The sequence below is a fragment of the Macrobrachium nipponense genome, chromosome 18 (assembly GCF_015104395.2).
Source record: "Macrobrachium nipponense isolate FS-2020 chromosome 18, ASM1510439v2, whole genome shotgun sequence".
Lineage (NCBI taxonomy): Eukaryota > Metazoa > Arthropoda > Malacostraca > Decapoda > Palaemonidae > Macrobrachium > Macrobrachium nipponense.
Genome location: NC_087211.1, coordinates 56111796 through 56129801, shown reverse-complemented (window position 1 = coordinate 56129801; position 18006 = coordinate 56111796). Strand labels below are relative to the sequence as shown.

At 40.8% G+C, this 18006-nt stretch overlaps 1 protein-coding gene across 3 annotated transcripts in view; it reads right to left on the bottom strand.

Annotated features, from left to right (window-relative positions):
- The window catches only part of LOC135197088 (PAN2-PAN3 deadenylation complex subunit pan3-like), a 331370-nt gene that overhangs the window by 90243 nt on the left and 223121 nt on the right, over positions 1 to 18006 (bottom strand). For all 3 annotated transcript variants that reach the window (XR_010310552.1, XM_064224045.1, XM_064224046.1), the window contains 2 exons: positions 11196 to 11361; positions 956 to 1144 (listed from right to left, as the gene is read on the bottom strand). Coding sequence is in view for 2 of the 3 variants with exons in the window: in XM_064224045.1 (XP_064080115.1) it covers positions 956 to 1144; positions 11196 to 11361 (355 nt within the window). In the remaining variant the exon portion in view is untranslated. The remainder of the gene's footprint in view (positions 1 to 955; positions 1145 to 11195; positions 11362 to 18006) is intronic.

Below are 18006 nucleotides of genomic sequence, written 5' to 3'. Positions count from 1 at the left end.
CTCTTGGGTTCGAACCTGGGAAGAGATTCCTGAGGTTCGAGAGCCCCCTCACCACGTCAAGGTGGTCCCAAAATGAGGGGGAAATTTTGCAATGCTGAGCACCCCTATTTATACCATCCAATAATCAGCATTTGGTAAATAGCTCATCCCTAATCTTTTCCCACATCCACCACATGACTCATTCCAAACTGTGCTTTAATTTTCTCTTAGTTTCCTTTCAAATCGACTTGAACTTTTTTCCTTGCGTACATTTCCAGTCCAATTCTCCTCATTCTACACACCTTTTAACATTTCAACCACTTATTTCTTGTATTCTGCAGTTAGTATCAGATCATCTATGTAATACACTTTCAGGGAACCCCATGTCTACATGCCTTTGTAACTTCTTCCAATTACCATTTATAAACAGCAAAGAGTTCAGTACTGAGCCTTTACTGATACCCTATATCTATCTCAAATTCTTCTAATACACCTCCTAATGCTGTTACTCTACATCTAATGTTACAATATAAAGTAACATTAGTAGGTTAATGATTCTTTCTGATAACCTATGCTTTCATTATGTCCATTTAATTGTCTAAACTGCCTGTCACATGTCCTAAGAACCACAAATGTTGTATATTTCTTCTTTGCATGGTACTTTTTCTGTAGCTGCCTTATTATAACAGCTTCTAATGTCGGTCTTTAAGTCTTTTCAGCCTTTGTTTCACTTGTCCAATATTTTCAAAGAAAACTCTTAAATAGTCTTACTCCTCTCCAATTTCCACACTGCAGTTCACCCTTTTCATTTGCATCCAATAAAATATGGTTCCCTTCCCATTTTTCTGGTCCTATTGCTTCCATTACAAAATTTTCATATAATACTCTAGTATGCTCAAGGTTGTCCCAGTGGCCTATACTTTAAATCAAATTTAGGTTAGGTAACGGAAAACATATGAAAGCAAGCCTAACTTACTATTGCCAGAATTATGCTGTATATTTTTATGAAGGTTGCGTTGTGGCGTATCAATGGCTCCAGAGCCAGCAGCTACAGCTGGAGGATTAGTCAAGCCTTCCCAGCCATTGGCAGACAAGGCTGCTGCAGAAAAGTGACGCGCAGCTAAGGTTTCTGCACCAGCATGGTAATCATAAACGAAAACAATAGCTGCAGGAAAAAAAACAGAGTATATTATAAATTTGCATTTAAAGGATACGCAAGCTATAATAGGGTTCACATCATTATATATACCTAAAAATTGAATTTTTTGTTCAGGTAGATTACTACAATTCAGTTTATAAAGAAAAATCACTTGAAATACTTAAATCATTATTAACTTATATGGGTAATACTTTATGATTTACAATGCCTATTTTCTTAAAAAAAGTTACATGGCAAGTAAATTATTTCAACATCTAAAGTAGGCATGAAATGAAAATATTTTCATAACTGCTTTCTTTTTGCTGGTCCTTGCAAATTAGACCTCTATATTTCAACTGCCAGATTAATACAGAATACAATTATTAAGAAAGCAATTCTCTTCTCAGCTCATTATTTTTGGCTAAAGAATCCATGCTAAGTTTGTAGTAAGTCTAACAGTAGCTTTTCAAGCTATAATTTCCATCTTACACACTTAAGAATGAATACAGCTTAGTCTGGGACACTGTAGACAGTGCCAAAGGTTCTTAGAAGAACCTCTAGCTAACAGCATCAAAGCTTTCTGCTTTTTACATTTAACTGCTTCCTTTAACCCTGTCCTACTTGTCCAGTCAACAACTTACTATAACTTACACTGTATTCAATTTCACCAGTCATCTAAAAGTAATTCCTTCAGCTAAGCTCTACTACTCTAGAAATGTGACTTCTGCTGGTGATCTCAAAATTTGTTCTTGGTCTTTATGATATTTAAGCAGTAAGTTTCAACTTATGGAAAACATGAAACATTTTGTCATTCATTTTTTCATTTTTTTTAGTATAATTAACACTTTTGTATTCCTAGACTGATAAGAAGGCCAAGCTCCTGGGACAGGAGAAGGGTTCTTTGAAGGTCCTCTGTACATTTCTCTCTCAACTGAGCTTGAAGGAGGCAATCACTGCAGTAAAGAGATATCTTGATTTCCATGAAAGGTATCCACTTTGAGAGGGGAACCAGAACTCTGGTAAAAACCTGGGGAGCCATTGAGTGGCCAAAGTACAGAGCTTGGAAATGGAAAACCCTGCCTTTGAAAACTAATTAGAGATATTTCCTCAATTCCAGATGGATTGAAATATAAAAATAAGCATCCTGCATATTGATATATTGATGGACATTATCCAATCTCCCTGACGAATGGATGACAGGACTGTTTGATTTGTGTCCGTCTAGAATTTTGTATTCTGTACAAAGACATTCAGGGTGCTGATATCTAGCACGGGCCTAAAGCCTCCTGAAGCTTTTGGAACTATAAACAGGCAATTGTAGAATCCTAGAGAACATATGTCCTCTACTACCCCTATTGCCCCTTTCCTGAGGAGAGCTGTGACTTCTGCAGACAGGGCAGCAAACTCCTTTGAGCATCGTGAGTAAGCTCTCAATGCGACAGGCGTGCTGGGTAAGGGAGGCTTCATCAGAAAGGAGATAGTACAGTGAGACCCCTGTATTCATGGGGGATGCGTTCCTGACCACCCAAATAGCTAGATTCCACAAATACTTGCAAACCTTATTAAATTGCTTAAAACTGCCTATTATCTTAGTTCAAACTCAAGAAAAACCCACTAAAAATGCTTACACCTAGTTTTCTTAATAGTTTTATATAGAAAAAAAGGGCATTTAATCATGAAATTGATATGAAAATACAGTAATTTGCGGATATTTCTCAAAGAAGAACACAGCGAATACATGAATTTCCTGCTAGTAATGGGTAGATAAGGTCTACAGAGAAATCTGTGAATATGTGAGTTGGCAAATGCCGAGAACGTGAATACGGGGAGTCCACTGCATAACCCTCCCTTAGGACATTGATGATCCACAGCTCTGCTCCCTTTTACCAACGTTACCAGAGGAGAAAGGAGCCTGGCTCCATCTCTAGTACAGAGGACAGCTTGTTCATTTTCAAGAGGAAGATCTAGAAGTGATCTTTTTAGCAGAGCATGAAGGGAATTAGGTATTAGACTGCGATCTGAAAAAGGGTCTGTGTCTACAGCCTAGAAAGGGATGCACCTGAAGAAGTGTTGTTCAAAACCAAGGAACTGTTTCCCAAGGGCACCTAGAGGACTGCACTAAAAGATCCTGTGTGCACTTCTCTAGATTGGAGGCAATACCAAGGAATGTGGCCTGAGGGAGCAAATGGTGACAATCTAAAGGAGAATACAGAAGTGCTGACCTCTGTAAGGATGTGACTCCCTCAGACATAAACAACCATCAAAGCTCTCTCTTCACACCCATATATAAAGGGAGGCTAACTCGAGGGAGCCATCCCTGATGCCTTCATCATAAAAGAGAGTGTTCCGAGCAAGTCTGTGGCACAATCCTTGATGCCCATAACCTCAAGCACCTACAAGAGGTTTTCAACATATGGGCTAACTCCAACATGGAGAACATAGTCTTTGCAGAGGTAAACAATGATCTACGTCCTCAATCTACTAACCCAGAGAAGTCCCCCTTGGGGGGAGGCAAAACCTTCAGGGAGACATAGAAACTCCCAGGGAGGGAGCTTCACCTGCAGCAAAAGACAGGTATAACCTCTGAGATAATCTGGATGGGGGAAACTAAAAGCAGCTCTTCCTTGGTCCCTCTTTTCTGCTGGCCACCCTTCCATTTCATTAAAAGCTTTCTTTGCTGAAGAGGAAAGCACCATCTTAGGCAGCCTTGTGGATCCAGAGGTATGAGTGTTCATTAAAAAAGTGGATGCAAGAGAAGGAGTAGTAGCTGGAGAAAAGTAACCTGGAAAGGTTAAAAGCAGGATCTTCAGTTATGAAGCATACGCAGAGGAGGGAGCATCCTGACCTACCAACCCTTTATCCTCAGAAGACACTGGCAATAACAAGGCTGCTGGAGTCTCAAGAGCTGATAGAGCCTTCATGAGTAGGCTCAAGATACAGTCCAATTTATTCTGGTTGGGGTATACATGAGAACCAATAGCAGTGGGTGCCTGAGTAGCCAAAGAAAACTAAACAAAAGGTGTCATCTGACCAGGAGGCGGCGCATGATGCTGAAGTCCAGGAGTCCTGACAAAAAGGGAGAAGGTTTTGAAGCATGCTGAATGATGTATCTGGGAGAGTGGGTGTCCATGGGTGCTTAAGAGACAACTGGGTGTTTAGGAGAGACAGGGTGTTCAAACATCAAAAGGCTCTTGGGCACTGATGAGCGTTTAGAGACTAATGAACACTTATCCATAATTGGGCATAAGGGTGCCAGGGGGCACTCTACCACTACTGGGAGTTTGGGAGCTACTATAGGCTCATGTGTTGCTAGACGCTTGGGAGCTATTATAGTATTTCCAAAATGACCAGAGCTCTCTGGCGGGGCTGTTTGAGTCCTCCCAAGTGTGTTTAATTTCCGCATATCTGCCAAATTCATAACAACAACAGAGATAAAACCATTTCTCTCATTACAGATATTAAATATCATCTTTCCATTACGCAGAATTCTAAGTCAATTACATAGGTTCACAACTGATAAAGTTTTTTTATGCAATAACAAGAAGCGGAGTCGGATTTTCTATCAACGTGGCATCTCATTTTGGTGCTGTTGCCAAATTTCGAACAGTTCCACGTGTGTTTAAATCCACCGATAAGCCACTTAAATTCTTTTAGGGGGCACTTTCAGTGGTCACTGTACATGTCTGGAGGCAGTTCTTTCTACAAATAACTTATTTCTTAATATCGTAGGTATAGAATAAATTGGTGAGCAAAGAACTCTCTCTCTCTCTCTCTTCTCTCTCTTCTCTCTCTCTCTCTCTCTCTCTCTCTCTCTCTCTCAATAACTGAATATTGCTTGAATACCATATGGCAAAGTTTTGACCTGACTGAAGTGTGGAGTGACTTTGATACTGACTTACAAGTCATTCCTGGTCATCTCACAGCTATGGATAGACATCAACTTCATAGTTGAAAAAAGGCAATTGTATACAAAATAAATAGGAATTTTCTGGAGGAAAAGGCAAATGGAGAGACTATGTTATCCCATAAAAAAGCTCTCGCTCGGACAGCTGTAAGATTTAGAAGAGAGAGAGATCGAGAGCAGGGACGAATAGGTAGGAGATTTATGTACTTGGGAATGAAAAGCCCCTATAATCTTACTATTATAGCCTCGGAGTTTGTCTCAAAGACAATCAAAGGTCTGTCACACAAGGGTCAGTTGGGGTTTTAGTTAAAACATTCTTAGACAGCAGTCTGGATGGATTCTTATCTGAGCACCACAGACTGCAAGAGTTGCCACACGTCTTGTTTTATGCAGGTAATATTTTAAGGATCCCATAGGACACAGAGTCCTTTCATTACCGTCGGTTCCCAGGATTTCTGTCAGTCTTGTTAATCAAGAAAGAACGAGGCCATAAATTAGCAGGGCTCATTCTTGGCCAAAAAACGAAGGGAATAGGAGCAAACTGCATTCCCTTTGGAAAAGCCTTCTCTTCTATCTAAAGTATACACTTTGCTGACCCATTTTGCCATTGCCAATGTGACTAGAAAAAGGGGCTTTCTAGTTAAGTCCCTCGATGAAATTGCATGCATGGGTTCAAAATGAAGTCAAGAGAGCCACTTTAACACAATCAAGATTCCAAGATACAGTTGGGGAATCCTTACATTTGGAGGTGTCAAAAGACTTAATAAGGTCTGACAGATCTGAATTGGATGATAAGTCCAATCCTCTGTGGCAACAAACTGAACCCAACATGGCTCTATAGCCCTTTATGGTAGAGGTAGAAAGATTCTTAGCGGATCTTAAATGTAATAAAAAGTCAGTTATTTGGGTCACAGTGGTCTGAGAAGAGGAGATAATTGGACCGCCTACACCAGTCTCTAAAAATCCTCCATTTGTTTTGATATACACTGTTTGAAGACTGTCTTCTCCATTTAGCGACAGCTTCTGAAGTCGCCTTCAAAAATCCTTTCTTCGATCGCCAAAAAGGACCTACCAAAATCATCAAGATGTTTTGTTGCATTTGAAACTTGTTTATCACCTGCCTGATCAAACTGAATGGGGGGAAAGGCATATAGATCTTTGTTCGACCAGTCGAGGAGAATAGCAACCACTGCCTAAGCCTCTGGATCTGGTACTGGAGAGCAAAACAGAGGGAGAAGATGGTTACGAGACGTGGCAAACACATTCACCATTGGTTTTCCCCAAAGTTTCCAAAGATCCAGGCAGACCAGAGGATCGAAGGTCCATTCAGTCAAGAGAACTTGTTTCCGATGGCTTACTTCGTCCACCAAGACACCGAGTTTTCCTTGAATGAATCTGGTAACTATCCGAGTGTCGTTCTGGTCTGCCCAGAGAAGGAATTCTCTTGCTGCCTCATACTGAAAGAAAGAGTGAGTCCCTAACTGCTTTCTTATACTATATGACAGAGCAGTCGTGTTGTCTGAATGGGCAGCAACCATTTTGTTCCTAAATGTATTTCCTTTAGTTCCTAAATGTATTTCCTTCACGTTTAATATGTAACAACTTTTGATTGGAACCAAATCCCTGACACTTCCTTCTTCTCTAGTAGAGCTCCCCAACCCAGGTCTGATGTATCTGAGAAGTTCAGGCTGGGACTCAAAGCAAAGAGAGACTTGCCCTCTGGCAGACTTGACCTCTGACAGTCTCCTCTTGCAGTTCCAGCAAAGGAGGTCCTCATTTATCTCTCAAATAACAGGAAACACATGTGAGTCTGGAAGGATTTTCCTGTTCCAGCTCCCCTTTAAAAAGAATTGTAAGGGTCTGAGATGTAGTCTACCGAGGGAGATGAATTGCTCTATCGATGATAGCCCAGAAGACTCAGCCAATTGTTGGCTGAACATTCCTCTAGGGAAAGGATCTCTTGTATTGCCTCAAACATGATTCTATCCTTTCCAGAGCAGGAAAACCTGAAAATTCTGAAACACTATTATCATTCCCAAATACAGAGTCTTCTGACAGGGAATCAACTGTAATTTCTGAGTATTTATAAGAATTCCTAATTCTTGTGTTAACAGGAAAGTCTTCTTGAGGTCCTCTGTGCACTGACACTCTGAATGGGCCCTGAGAAGCCAATCGTCGTAATACAGGGAGATTCTTATTCTCTGCAGATGAAGCCACTTTGCAATGGGAGCCATTAGTCTGGTGAAAACCTGAGGCACTATTGTAAGTCCAAAGCAAAGGGCATGAAACTGAAATCCTCTTCCTTTGAAAACAAACCTTAGGTACTGCCTATTTTGTTAGTTCAAACTCAAGAAAACCCCACTAAAAATGCTCATACCTGGTTTTTTTTAATATTTTTATCACAAAAAGTCATTTAATCAAAAACTGATATGTAAATTCAGTAATTTGTGGACATTTCTCATATAAAATTACTGTGAATCAATGAATTTCCCATTGAATAATGGGTATATAAGGTCGAATACATAAATCAGCGAAGCGAATCCGGAGTCTGTGAATACCGGGGGTTGAAATTGCCTACAACCGTTGCCTGTGGAGATAGAAGTTTCTTATCCAAAGGCAAATACAGAAGAGCCAGTCTTTGTGCTGAGGTTACACCTCTGGATGTATGAGAGCACCAGAGCTCCCTCTTCTTAAGCGTCCCAATTGTGTAAAGCGAGGCCAACTCATGGGATCCATCCCTAATACCCTTGTCGATACAAGAGAGAACTCCTGGCTAGTCCGCATAAAAAATTCTCAGGCGAGACAGAGCATGCTCTAATCTTACGAGCCATGGCACCAACTGCCCACTCTCAAAAGTTCATAACTTCAGAAACTTTGAAGATACTCTTCAAGAAGTGTGCTAATTCCAAGGCCGAAAACAAAATTTTAGAGGGAGGAAAACTTTTCCACAAGCCATGCTTCTACTTTATTGAAGGCTTTCTTGGCCGAAGATGAAAGGACCATTTTCAGCAGGTTAGAGGAAGGCAAAGGTGGCATATCCATATTAAATGTACAGCCAGATCCCAGTTATCGGCGGACTCAGTTATCAGCAATTTATGGCGCCATAACAGGATGAGTCCTGGTTATCGGTGCCATAAGGATGCTTATGCACACCAGTGCCATAATCAGTGCCATAAGCACCATTGTGGCACCATAAATCAATGACTTTTGGTTAATGGTGGTTTTCACTTATTGGCACACCCCTGGGAACGGAACCCGCTGATAACCGGGGACTGCCTGTAGAAGCGGGAGACAAAGGAGTTGCTGGTGAGAAAAAAGTAGGAAACATGGCCAAGAAGAACCTCATCAAGAAGCATAAGTAGTTGAAGGAGCTTCTTTGTCTTATGTTTCTTCATCTTCAGATAACACTAGAGAAAGAGCCATATCTACAGGAGCTTGAGACTTCGCTGAAGCGTTGTGGGAGCCATATTAAGCAGAGACAAAATATTGTCTAGTTTCAACTGAATGGGATCCCCTTCCAAGACATCAGAGGAACTGATAGGAGCTGGTGGACCCGATGGTTGTTCAGGCACAAGTGGGCGCTTGTCTGGCTCTGAATAAGCGATGGCTCCTGAGCAATTGTTGACTGTTGAGGGTTCACTGATGCCTAGCTCCATCCGAAAGTGTAGGCGCTGCTGGGACTCATGGGTTGCTGGAGGAGTAGGAGTCAAAGGAATCACCGATGCTTGGTGGGGCGCATACGAACGACAATGAGCCTTGGGTACTGGGGAAGCATCACCTTCTGAGAGGCAATCAGAAGAAAAATACTCTGGAATGTGCCAGTGACTGTAAGACGGGTGCTCTGGCTCTCTAAACCTCTTGAAAGGAACCACTGGAGAAAGCACTATGACAGTAGAACCCCTTTTCAAGGGATGAAATTTACTCCCTGAGTGCCACTGATGACTGGGAGAGGAATCCTCTGAACTCGATAAACTATGCATATCCACAGAAAGACCTTTCCAGTGGCTCTTTGTTGCAACCTGGGATGCATCAATGGGTTGAACTAAGGGGGTGATTGCTCGTAGGCAGACCTCACTGACCTCCCTTGGGCTACCAGTATGACTCCTCCCAGGTTTTGGGGAGTATGCCAGAGACCTTTGCCTAGGATGAGTCAATAGGCTGAACAGCCACCTCCTCCACTAACACTGCACTATCATTTTTAGCTTTGTCCATAAGGGCTTTAACTGATTTCTTCCCCCTTAGAAAGGACTCCTGGAGCTACCTCTTCAACCTTTTATGCAACTGTCATTTTCATCAGTGCAGACAGACTTAAGAGGTTCAGGATGTCCCTGAAGCTTGGGTAATTAACATCACTCCACTTGTTTTGAGCCAAATTGGCAATGGATTCCAACTCAAGTGCTCACTGTTCAGTAACGACTTCCTCCCCCTCAGAAAGGACTCCTGGGGCTATCTCTTCTACCTTTTATGCAACCTTCAGTTGTCACTGCATCCTGCTCCCAACTATCATGCATAACCTTAGGGAGGATGTCCTTGGTCATGGCAGGTCTATTCCCTTTTCCCGAGACTCAAAGTTTGAATGATGTACAAGGATTCTTGTATGCTCTGGTCTTTGGTTCATCAATACTGACTTCTCTCCCAGAACATTGGTTGGCTTCTTGCTCTTCTCTTTTAACAAGTCTTGACCCTACCTACTCTTCAGGCTACCTTCAGAGGAACAGACTCCTCCTAGTAACTGAACTTTTCATGCTTGTTTGCCTGTTGACTCATCCCTTTCAAAAGACTTCCATGAGTCAATGTCATTTCTTGTCATTGGCCCATCTTGGCCTCACTTTGACTACTATTAGAAAATATTCTTCTTAGGCTGTTCCTGCTCCCTTTCACTCCTCTTGGGCTGTTCCTGCTCCATTTCATTCCTAAGTGCTTCAGGATACTCCAGACCTTTATGACTAAGTTGCTCCTTTCAAATGTTGGGGTTTCTGGGGGATTTCAACTGGTCCTGACATTTGTGGCTTTCATCTGTCCACTCTCTCAAGTAGCTGTTATTAGACTCTCTAAAGACTTCTGTGTTGGCTTCTACAGTCTCCTGGTTCCTCAGTTCAAGGTTTCTCGACAAGGCTTCACCCAGATCAGGAGTAATGGGCATGGGGTTTGAGTGCTCTCCTCTTTGCCATTCAACCTTACCAGGAGTAATTTTTTTTAAGTACACACCTATATCCCCTAAAGTGCATGGCATGTGTATTACCTGAGGAAACATCTTCTGGTTTATTCTTTGCTTATGTAAGGTACCTGGATTTCTGACGCTGTCTATAGGAATGGCTTTCTTGCATCTGGGTTTCCTAACATTTCTTTGTTTGTTGTATTAAGTTTTTACAAAGCCCAATAGCCACAAAAGAATGACATGTCTTAAGTGGACAGTGTAGCTCCATCAGGTTTGTATAAGAACTATTTTCACAAACGATGATTTTGGACAAACTCATTATTATAACTTTTAGCCCCCTCCATCTTCCTCTCCCTCTTCCAGTGGAGGACAGCAGAGGAAAATAAACAAAGTATCAAGGACTCAGTTGGCCAGGCATGCGTAGTTGAATCTTTCTTTGAAGCATTTTAAAACTAATGCAACTGGATGTGGTCTGCACAGTCAAGACTGTTTATGGTTAATGGGTTCATTAAAAACTTGTACACAAGTAAATTTTTAGGTTTCTCATATGCATATGGGCTGAAGTATTTAATGCAGTTGACCCCTTTCATAGGAATGAAAGCATTTGTACACATGAAAGCATTTGTACGTATCTTCTTTTTTATCCTAATGATAATGTATTGCATTAACCTGTGGAGTATGGAAAAACTATTATCTCTCCTAGAATATTTCTTCAGAATACCAGTTCCCCTTATATGGATTATTTTTTTTAAAGGAAAGCACAGTTTTTTTTTTTCAAAGACATGACTAGAAATTGAGATTCATTAAGTAACCCCTTAATCATGAAGATATAATCTGAAATCAGGATAGTCTGATCTGTCACCTGCAATTCATGAGATAAAAAAGTATATCTAACCTACAAGACTAGAATAACTAAAATACAAGTATATGTAGAGGTATACCTATGCAGCATGCAAATACTTATCAATATATGACTTTTGATAGCATGAAGAAAATTAAATGAATAAACTCCCTACAATTGTCATTGAATGCTTTGGTGGTAAACACTTCTCGTAATTGGACTACACTGGAATGTTGTAATTTCTTCCACAAATCCACCAACTGCGTCACTTTCACATTGTTCAGTCGATAGCTATGGATACGGAAGAGACAGTAATGAAGTCCTGTTTTGACATTGGTGGCCTGCAACAGAAAAAGAAAACCTGTTTATCAGTAATTATCTAAAAAAATAAATCCTAAAAAATAACTTTTATTTTCCTTAAGGTACTATAGTTGATTCACAGCACCTGTGCATCTGGTATCCAGCCCCATCCCTTACGATGCTCCGGCTAGTGATCAGGCAGTCACAGGCCTGGAAGCCGGCCAGTGTCTCCTAAACCTTCACCGAGTGAATACCTCCGCTGCGACCTCTCCTGATGAACATGTCTTTCAAAAGTTATAACTTTCATTACACCTCAGTTTTACCTGGAGAAAAGTAGTGTTTCCCAATTTCGTCACTAAACATCGCCAAGCCAATGATGTAAGACTAAAATAATCATATGAATTAAGTACTTCACACTCAATCCTTATGTAAAAGGAAAAGCTGAATTTACTTCCTTTTCTATGGACGATGACACCCCTGCTCCTCCTCCTCTCTATTACTACAGTACTATAATATGCACTATATTCTTTATGGGAATAACACTATGAATTAGAAAGATCTTTTTCTTCTTTTTCTCCCTTATTCTTTCTTTTCACTCTATACTATCCTTATTCTGAGTGTTATGAGAAGATTTTGGCATACAATGTGACAGGGTTTGCCATCAAGGTTACTTACGAGAGTTATTGATACATTAAGGAGGATATTCATTCATTCCATTGATTTTTCTTTCACTACAATCTTTTCTCCTATATCCATCTCATTATTCCTTTTTATATGATTTTTTCACATAGAGATTTCCACAACAGGATATGAGAGGGTGATAGTGATAATGATAATAATATAATGATGTCTTATTATCTTTTGCCCCCAGAAGACTTCTTCTATCGAGGAGTCATGGCTGGTTGCCCAGGGGCAAGCATCCCCACTCATTTTATTATTCTTAATCTTTGCTTCTTACTTTCATATTGATAGCCCTACCTATAATTTTTTGGTAGTATTGTCATCCATAACATTTATTGTATGAAACACAAGGTGATAAATGAATGCACTGCCATGTCATGTAAGGAATGAAAGGATATATTTAAAATTAAAAATTTCATTATTATTTCACTATATGTACATATTTTAGCATTAGTTTACTGAAGTACATAATTCAAATATCATTATAATCCTTAAATCATTGACTTGACAGTGTTTAGTGATGAAATTGGGAAAACACTACTTTTCTTCGGGTAAAACTGAGGTGCAATGAAAGTTATCAATTTTTAAAGACTTGTTTGTCAGGAGAAGTTGGAGTGGAGGTATTCACTCGATGACGACTTTAGAGACTGGCCAGTTTCCAAGCTTGTGACTGGCTGATCTCTAACCAATCAGGAGCGTCATAAGGGATGGGGCTGGATACCAGATGCATGGGTGCTGTGAATGAATAAATATACATATATGCATACTAAAGCTTTTTATGTAGGGGTATCCTTTGGCACAACCTTGAATCAGTTGTTTAAACATTGTATCAAGTACACTGACTGGTGGGAGGAGGGTGACTGGGGGAATTCCCATTTGACTGCCATCATGAAATGCATTTTGATGTCTTTAGCTTTTACTTACATAAAATGAGGAAAAGGTTTTTCTAAATCTGAGTGTCTCAGAAAATAGTCTATTACGATAACAAACAAGACAATCTAATCAGAGGGTGAGACAAGTTCTTGTTATAACAACCTAGGGTTGTCTTGAACTTCCAGTCCCTTTCAGGTAATACCTGAACATTCAAGCTGGACAGAGTCTAGCTCTCTATTCTTCCTAAGAGCTAAGGAGTGCTTCTGGGTGCAAAGGGTATAAGCTGGCACCATACTGTGGTTGGCACCAGGAGAGCTGGATGCCAGATGAACTATGTGCTCGGGTGCTGTTTGGCTCTCCTGGAAGTCAAGGAAGTCCATAAAATTCTTAAGGGAGAAAGAAACAGATCCAAGAAGTGGATGGGTCCTTTTTCTTGGTTAAAATACAAAGGGAAAGAGCAACCCAAAATTCCTTCCTCACTTGCTTGGATGTGCCAAGGATTGAAAGGTCATTGAGACTGGGGACTGGGGTGACAAAGGAATTGGGTCTCTATGCTCAAACCTCTAAATGGTAGCATACAAGATTCCAGGTTTCTTCAGAAATAAACTGGGTAAGAGACTGTGCTTGAGACACCATTTTCGGATAATCAACGCTTAAGGCTGGCAGACGAAGAGAAAAGATTAACTTCTGCGTCTTACAATAGCCACTGCAGCATCTAGAAAAAGATTCTTCAACTGACAGTCTGGAGCCTGGCAGGCAAGAGCGGAACACCTTGACAGATCTTTGAGGTGAGGTTGTCTGAGAAGACACAGTTGAGGGAGGATCTTGTCAAGTCCACCAACAACCGAGCAGGTTCGGAAACCATGACAAGGGTAGAATAAGGCTAAGATGTTGATGCAACTTGCAGTTAGCCCAAAGCTTATATAGCTCCTCCTTGACTATGATGAAGTTCGTGAGGAAAGGAGGTCTGAAGGACCGGTCTGTAGCATAGTGTCTGTGCACATGCTATAGGGATGGCATGGACAATCAAAGAGGAAGACGAAGATTCCTTAAAGAGGCAAAAAGGTCCAAAAAGGGCCTGCCCCATCAATTCACAGATTCCAGAAACCAGGTGATTTAAGGTTCATGATTAAGATAACATGTTTCTGATAGCTCAGTAAGTCTGCTAAGACTTTAGTTACCTGAACGAACTGAGTGATTAGAAGACTTGATGATCTGTCCACAGAAAAAGGATTCTTACCATTTAGAGGAGGGGAGCATGGGACAACTCCTGCTTACAAATATATGTTAGAACTGTGGTCTTGTCTGAATGGCTACCACAGTCTAGGAGTGTACTAATCTTCAGAGGCCATGCAGAACTTAACTGTGTTTTCAGTGTTCTCTAGAACCTCCTGAATTGGATGAAAACTGTTTTACAAGTTGCAAAAAACCTCATAAAAAGACTGTCCAACCAGGCTAACACCTTTGTGGGCACCAAAGTATAGTATGGTAGACAGAAAGTCTGAAATTCCAAGCGATGAGACTGAAAATCCAAGGGAGGTCTCTAGCCAGTGCTCTTGCTGCCAGTCAAGAAAATTACGGCTTCCAATAAACTTAGCAAGAGGGCCTACATCTGTCTCCTCACTAGAGGGAGGAAAGACAAAAGACATTTGTCTTGCTCCTTTAAACATAAGCCCAGTTTCAATCTTGAAAAGTCTTCTAAGATTACTGGGGAAGAATCAAAGGAGGAAGCTTCCACCAACAAGCTTAAAACTCCACACAATGTCCTTGTCTGGGGATAGACTTGGTCCCTGTGTATCTGAACTGGCACACAAGTGCAATGATAGAAATCTTTCATTTACATTAATTGCAACACCCTTCATAATTGGCAGACAGGAAAAATGGATTGGTTTTCATCTTATAAAAATATTAGGTTAACCACTCAAGTTAAGGTTGTCTATGATCAAGTGTGCGTACGTGGGTAAATGTAACTAAGTACTTAGTTACATATACTACAATGCTATAAGGGAAAGGAATGTAGCTCCCTTCATTTTCATTTGAAATACCATATTTCTTCCTTGTAAAAGGTATGCACTTGTCTTAGTTTATAATTTACATGCTCCCATAACACTTATTACCTTGATGTAACTGCCAATTACCAAGAATTGTCATGGTACTGTTATAAAAGCTGCACCATGATGCACTTGCATGTGGTTGCAATTGTACCACTAACTGTAGACAATGATATGCGATATTCTTCCATGTTTATGAAAATGTCAACTCTTGAGTTAAACTCCACCTATGCTATGCATGTAAAGTCAGGCTTACTGTACAGTGTAACATTTAGGTTAGGCATGAGTATAGCATAGCCTAGGCTAAGAACTGTATGCTGTTTGGTGCCAGATTGCTGTCATAAATGAACTTTTGTATCACAGGGAACCAGTACTATAGGGTACCAGTATAAGAACCAGTGCTAATTCTAACAATTATGGATGGAATACAATTAAGAGTAAGTTGCTTTCATAATGTATCCACCTACTGTTAAGAACGAAGAAATATTAAAGAAACCATGGGTGGGAGTCAGCACTACCCTCAACTCTAACTACATTAATGAAGATTCGTCAGTTTCTGATGTCAAGTACCAATTCTAGAAAAGGTAAAAAATTTTTAGCCTGGGCCCTATGAGGTACACTTGTGCTAGCCTATTACCAGATTAGAATTGTTATGTATATGCTAGTCCAAGTTAATTTCCTAAAATGAATGGTAGTCTGAATGGAAGTCAGTACAAATGACATATTCATAGTGTATATAGTAGTACACAGTAGCAATACCATTACACAAAGCAGAACAACAGTGTGTTATTAAAAAGTAAAATCAGGCACTGAACCAAAGAGGAACTGGAGCCGGATACCGGCAGCTGGCCAGTTGGACACTGGATGCTTGGCGGTCTCAAACACTGGGTAGTCGGACGCGGATGCTCAGCAGCCATTGGCACTCAAACACTGGGTGCTTGAAGGTGGATGCTCAGTGGCCACTGGTGCTCGAATACTGGGATGCTTAAAGGTGGTCAATCAGACATTGGGTGCTCTTACACCAGGCGCTTAGACACTAAGCACTTGGTCAATGGGCACTTAGATAGGAAGAGCGTTTTGGCACCAATTACTGGTGCTGCACAACTAGAAGATTTTATTTAAAGGTCAAGATACACCTGAAAAGCAACATCAACACCACTTGTCTACATTGGTATCTCTTTCCTATGGCTCTCAATTGAGACTTATAGACAGCAAGACTGACTGAGGAGTAAGTACCCGGAGAAAAACTCCTTCGGACTCCCATCGACTTCAGTATGCCTCCTCCCTGGTGCATGGGAGTCTGACAGGGACTGGGTTTAGGAGTCTGCAGAGCCAGATAGACATTAACTGAAAACAAGAGTACCTATCCAGGGGCAAACAACTTTGGACTCCAATTGACTTCAGTATGCCTCCTCCCTGGTGCATGGGAGTCTGAAAGGGACTGGGTTTAGGCATCCAAGGAGCTGGAGAATCACCTCCTTCATTGCGCGTCTGTAAGACACCTTTCCAGTGGATGTCTGTCGATACCTGGGATTAGCAACAGGCTTAACTGAGGGAGGCAACTACCTGTGTGTAATCCCATGACCTCCCTTGGACTTCCAGTAAGCCACCTCCCTGGTGCATGGGAGTCTGACAGGGACCTATGTCTGGGAGCAATGGGGGATAGGTAGACACCTCCTCTACTGCACAACACTTCATTATCACAAGGCCAACTTCTGTTAACCCAGACACAAGACTGGCAATGGCATGGAAGGAAACAGTCAACAGAAAAAAATTAAGAGGGCTAGTAGCAGTTGAGAAAAAATTGGATGCGGGGAGACTAAAGCTGACATTGGGCAAGGTGTGGGAGCAAGTGCTGGGTGCTCCCTGGTTGTAGACGGTGCTAGGCAACTGCGTGTCAAGTGAGCTTTGTGAACTTTTACGGGCGCTCGGATCGGATTCTCGGCTGTCAATTAAGTCAAAACTTCCAAAAGCCCAACGCAACCAAAATAAGCACATTTTCTCTCCTTACTATATTCTGCCCTATTCAATTCTCTGCAAGGGAACGTGTAATGAGATGTTTAATTAACTCTACCAACAAATGTTCGAAGTACTAAAAATACAATCATAAGGGCAAATCTCAATTCCTAACAAACACAATTTAACACTTGCAGATATGTATTTTATTACCGAAAATATTGGTCCTGTGGCAAATGCAACATTTCACATTTTCTTGTTACTTGGCATAGATGGTAACAAATGGCAATTTACATTTATTATGCTATACAGTAAAGGTGGTAGGGAACGGAAAGTTACTATTACTACTCTACTCTGCAAAGATGGCAATACTACTACTCAGTAAAAGTGGTAGCAAATTCAAAGCTACAATTACTACGCTATTCTGCAAAGATAGTGGCGAATGCAAGGTCTACTTTATATTACACTACTTGGTAAAGGTGGCAGTGAATGCAAAATTATTATTATTACCCTACTTGGCAGAGATGGTATGACACTACTCTGTAAAGGAGGTAGTGAATGCACAGTTATTAATTATGCTAATTGGCCAGGATAGGTACTCACTGAAAAAACTAACTTATGGATGACTTCTTCTATATTAAAGAAGCAGTTAATCATCTGCAAAAAACGATTAACATAAATCAGATCTTAATAACAAAATACTGATTCTGAAATAGGCATGATGGTTACTTGAAATCAGTGGTAATACAACACCGAAATCTGTTAAGTAACCGGCAAATGATGAAAAAAGCTGCCATCTGAAACTTACATCAAGGACGACAGAAACAGAATGAGGTTATCTGCTAAATCGTTCCTGGTGTTGTCGGTAGTAGGCGGTGCTGTCACCTGCACCAAACAATTGCAATTGAAGCTTTGCTGTGAATTTTGAATTTAAGCTGTTGTACTAGTTAGAAACTATAGCAATGTAATTAGCTGGTAAGTTCCTATATAAAATTTTCGTAAAACCTGGAGTGAAGGACCTACCTTTACAAAAGCAACAGTATTGGTTGGGATCTACAGAAACAGAGGACATGAAGTGAACATACTTGCTAATGTCCTTCACACCTGTGTTGTTCATGCCTTTTA